The sequence below is a fragment of the Cynara cardunculus genome, assembly GCF_001531365.2.
Source record: "Cynara cardunculus var. scolymus isolate 2C chromosome LG 13, CcrdV1, whole genome shotgun sequence".
NCBI lineage: Eukaryota > Viridiplantae > Streptophyta > Magnoliopsida > Asterales > Asteraceae > Cynara > Cynara cardunculus.
Window position 1 is genome coordinate 14,656,365 of NC_037540.1, and position 5,296 is coordinate 14,661,660.

The window sequence follows — 5,296 nt, forward strand, 5'->3', positions numbered from 1 at the left end:
CCCAAATTCGAAAACATAATATAAAAGTTTAAAATGGTGTTAAAAAACATTAACATGACATGACATAGAAAACCAACCTATTTACATTTATTTACATAGTGTCACTCAGAAATCAGAAGAATCCACTTTCTGACCCCAAATGATGTCATTTTATATACCAAAAGTGTATCATATGATGTTTTTGATGATGTAACAAATTATCGATGCTACATAAAAATGTTCTAGTTGATAATATTAATTTAGAAATGAGTATTGATTGATTTTGTGTCCAAAAATACTCGAAAAAACGGTATTATATGACTTTAATGTTATTTCTGATGATAAAAACAATATATTAAAAAAATATCATACTTATCGAGGGCCCATTTCTCACATCTTGCCCAGGGCCTAAAAAATGTCAGGAACGGGCCTGACAATTAATATCTAATCGGATATTTAAACCTAATGAGTATGGGTTTAAGACCAACACTAAAGGGTGTTGATCTATTGTTTTGAATTCTTTGTTGATGGAAAAATTGCATGAAAAAGAAACGTACTTTAATTTGATTTCTATTTTGAGTAACCTACTTTCAAAACTTCCATTTTGGTACTTAATATGTAAAATTTTAAACATTTAAGTACTTGGATAACCGGTTGAAGTATTAACCGGTTACCATGCTGATGTGGTATTCAACTCAGTATTATTTGCTATTCAACCCAATTTTATCTAATCACTCGCCAAATCAGCATGGTAACCGGTTAATGCTTCAATCGTTCACCTGAGTACTTAAATGTTTAAAACTTTACATCTTATATATGTACCAAAATAAAAGTTTTGAAAATACGTTAACTCAAAATAGAAATCAAGTTAAAGTACGTTACTTTTTTTATACAATTTGCCCATTCTTCCATACTTGGCAAAGTTCAAGGTTTTTCTAGTTTATAATTAACAAGATCGTACCTTAACATGTTAATGTAAAACTTTGAATGTGACCTTTAAAATTTTTGGGGCCTGATTTTACATGTGTTTGAGGATTTTATCAACCTATGCAGAACATCGTTTAGGTTTCAAATTGTTAATTGTTTATGTTTAGGTTAGGATTGTTATTTAGCCTTTCTTTTGTGCTTAATATATATGTATATCTGTTATCTAATTTTGTAGTATAACAAAGCCTCCCAGAAAATCGGAACGTCCCTGAATTGATATATAGAAAGGGACTTGAACTATTATGCTCCGAAATTCATTTCTAATCCATAAACACACTTGTAAAAAAACACTAATTTGGTAGAACATAAATTAACTGGTATCGATTTACGTCTGCATGTATGCATACGAATCACGTAAATCATAGTCCCATAACTATTCTATGGAAGTGTTTACAAATAAACTTTTATTCCGGTGTCATTTTAATCTGTCTTGATGAAGTTTTTTTGATGATATATTTAGTTATAAAAAAATATTTATCTTATTATAATTTAATAAAGTCCATAAAATTTTCAAAATATATAAACAAGTAGGTCATTTTATCTGTATAGTCCTATCTAATTCTGTTTTACCAAACGTTGAATAACACCGTTACCAAACACATTCTAAGGGTAAAATAAGGTTATAAGGTGTTAGGAATGTACATCAATCAATTTAGCTACATGCATGCATGTGTTAAGAGTATCTAGAAAATCTCATAATATTACTATGCAACCTCTACAATTTCCACGAGTAAATTAGATCATAAATGCTAGTCTCTTGGCCCTCCTTGAAAGTTCAGAATCCCCCAACACACTACAACCAAATTAATGAGCCTTTTTAGGATCCCCAAATCATCATGTGGCATCTTAATATAGTGCTTAATTAGCTAGTGAGACTTCAAGTTTGAAGGACCAACAAAAGTTCACCTTACAATATATATATATATATATATATATATATATCTTTAGCCCGATCATAGGTGTTTATGAATAATAAGGCCCAATCCTCCATGTCAAGGCCCACATCATGAGGTTCAGTGGGTTCATCGGGTTGGGTTGGGTTGAGTGGGACTTGACTCACTAAATTATCAGATACCTGATAGTGTATATATATATATATATATATATATATATTATACATACATTATACATATAATGTAGGTGGATTTCCTAGTTATAATGGGGAATAGGCATTGGCAAAATAAGTGTTACAAAAATGCACCCATTTTCCAAAAGTAGCCACATGCATACAAGTTATGTAGAATGAATCTATGGTTTTGGGTTTCAGCATAAAGAAGACGATACAGAAATACCGTGACAATGCTAAAGCAAATGAAAGCTGCAATGAAATTGAACCCCAAAATCAGGTCAAATTTCCAAACACAGATTGACAAAAACTAATTGTAAGATGGTACCTCATAAACATTTCCATGTACTGTGCAGCAATTGAAGCATGATGCCACCATCATTCAAAAGAAGATAGAGCAACTCGAAGTCTCACAACGGTGCTTTTTTAGATGTTAATTACACTTGTCTTTCCACCACCAATTAATTTTCTTTTCACCAGTTCCGTAGCTTAAAATTTTCGTACGATGAATGGAATGTTGTAGAAAGCTTATGGGACAAAATTTGGCGTCGTGCTCAGTAGATGAACTACTGAAGTTAGACAGTAAGCTTGAACATAGCTTGACAATCATCAGGGCGAGAAAGGTATGCCAAACGATACACTTGAATTGATCTATTCGAATTCACCATTGTTTCGTTCTGATTCCATTAATAAACGTTCTTCGGTTCATCCCAGAATCTATTGTTCAAGGATCAAATTGAAAATTTGAAAGCAAAGGTTTGTATGTTCCTAGGTTTTTAGAAATGAAAACATGAATCCCTCCATTTACACCCTTATCATGTCCAGGAGAGGTTCCTCTTGGAAGAAAACACAAGATTATGTCAACAAAACACGAGCTTATGCGAAAAGGTATAATGTGTGCCCTTCTATAAAAGTTAAAACCTTACTGTGTTACATCATTCAGTTGCTTCATGACTTTCTAAAAGTAGATGGTCATGGAACGATCGATCTCTACAAAACATGATGAAGGAATCGAGCTAAAAAGATTCTTCTTCCAATGATCTATATATATATCCATTCAAATCATGATATTCAGACATCAATTTAGTTGTTTTTAACAATTCCAAACCTGTTGTTGTTGATCAGGAGATTCATGTCACTGCTACAAGCAGGGAAAGTATCCAGAATTTGGAGGTAGAGACAGAATTATTCATTGGTTCGCGCCTCGATGAAGAGTGATGAAGTTGAGCTAAATTAGAACTGCTTTTCTATCATAACTACATTGTTGTTTTACATGCGTAGCATGAGCCGTAGAGTAAACTAAATGTCACATTGTTATGCATAAATTGCATGTTCAGATATCCGAAGAAGGGTATATAAGTATATAACACATATGTTTTTTTGTCGTTGATAATGTTGAAAATTGTGATACGAAACAACGATATGTAAAACAGAAAATTTTGGACTTTGTGACGCTGCCGCACCTTATGATCCGGCATGGCCGTGCGTATTGTTATTTTGCAAACAAAATCTTTTGGGTGTTTTGATATGGCCGCACCTTATAATTCGTCCTGGCCGTGCATAGTGTTATTTTGCAAAGAGAAACTTTTTGGATGTTTTGACACGGCGACACCTTATAATTCATCCTTAATTCGTTCTCGCCATTCATGACGATAATGATGGTTTTCTTAGCTTTTAGTATTGGATCAAATTGGGATTCCACCTATGGATTAGTATAAATAAACCTCTTGAGTCCATCATGATAGAGAATGAAATTTGAGAGCTTACAAGCCCTAGTTTGAGTATTGAGAGATTATACAAAATTTAGTGTTCGGTTTGAAATATTTCTTTCGTATTTGAGCGTTCTTTATCAATAAAATTTCCTCCTCTTTCCGGTGGATGTACATCACCATACCGATGGTGGAACCACGTAAATCTCTGTGTCTTGTGTGGTTTCAAAGTTCTTTGGTTGATTGATCGTTGTGTTTTCGATCCTACTTTGTTATCCGCATTCATTGTTGGTTGACATCACATATTTGATTGTCATAAAGTTCATTACTTTATTTTGTTTTTGGGACGTTTGTAGTGTTCAAAACCCCAACATATAATTTTGGTGTTATGATTCACAATGCATCATGAATAATACTTGCATTTTGTGAGTAATTCAGATTAATTGACATTTCATCAGTTATTCAGATTAACCTAGCTATTTCACCCCCAAATCCTGTAATCGTAATTTGTGGAGTGCGCTTTCCTCCAATGGCCAACCTGAATCCCCTTCTAATGGATTCGGCGGATCATCCATGTCACGAATTGGATGGCAGGCCCAATTCTGACTCGATTCATGCCAACCCTTCTTCAAGCTACCATCCACTCGCTGCAAGGATGGGGGTTCATCGAGACCTTGCTTTTGATGACCATAGACGAATCCATCTTACCTTCAATGAGCTATTTCCTCAACCCCGGTCCAAGTTTTATGTCGTTGTTTTCCCTAAACACTCTTTAGCCAATATAGACTACCATCCGCACCTTTCCCTTTAACACTCTTTGGCTTTCCTATGTCATAATGGAACTTGGTAGAGGCGAATCATTATGTGGTTATGCTTTTTCATTGTTGGGGAATTATTGATGATGTAGCGTGTGCAATCGAAACAAAGATTAAACCTGTTGATTCCATGAATGCTTAAGAAATAATCTCTTCTAAAACTTGTTGATTCAACAAATACCAAACTTTAGGCTCAAATTCAAATTCATAATGAACTCAAAATTTGGATGGAAAATGGAAGTCTATGTATTGATAAAGAAAAAAGAAAAAAGGAAAACGAAAAATGAAAAATGAAAAATATTGCAAGTAATTAACTAAGAGTTTCAAGTATAAATGGGTCAAAAAAAGATGACGAACCAAACATAAAATCCCAAACGGAAAATGAAAAAGATAAGCAAAAATCACAAAAATATGCCAGAACATGTTTAAACGACGGTTTAACACTACAAGATAAAAGGGTTTTAGAGAAGGTTTTTGTTTTGAGTTTAAAAGTATATAAAGCTTCTCTAAAGGATTTAGAGAAACTTCTAAATTCCGTCACAACGCTTCTCTATATAAAGGTAGGTAAAGGTCTTAGGGAGGGTTTTCGGAGGGTGCGCTTTTATTAGCTTTTAGAGACACTTTTTTGGGGGCTTTAAATACAATTTCAGAACTTTTCTAAAGGTGTGTCAACTTTTTTCAAAAAGCTTCTCTAAAAGTATTTATTATAACACTACAAAAAAACCCACTTTTTCCGGCGG

General features: G+C 33.5%; 1 protein-coding gene across 1 annotated transcript in view; it reads left to right on the forward strand.

The window, feature by feature from the left end:
• LOC112525362 (MADS-box protein AGL42-like) overlaps positions 1-3,311 on the forward strand; it is a 6,965-nt gene extending 3,654 nt beyond the window's left edge. Inside the window, exons 2-7 of the mRNA XM_025135467.1 lie at positions 2,234-2,312; positions 2,389-2,450; positions 2,556-2,655; positions 2,747-2,788; positions 2,858-2,920; positions 3,158-3,311. Of these exons, the coding sequence (XP_024991235.1) occupies positions 2,234-2,312; positions 2,389-2,450; positions 2,556-2,655; positions 2,747-2,788; positions 2,858-2,920; positions 3,158-3,250 (439 nt within the window). The 3' untranslated portion in view covers positions 3,251-3,311. The remainder of the gene's footprint in view (positions 1-2,233; positions 2,313-2,388; positions 2,451-2,555; positions 2,656-2,746; positions 2,789-2,857; positions 2,921-3,157) is intronic.
• The last annotated feature ends 1,985 nt before the right edge of the window (positions 3,312-5,296 follow it).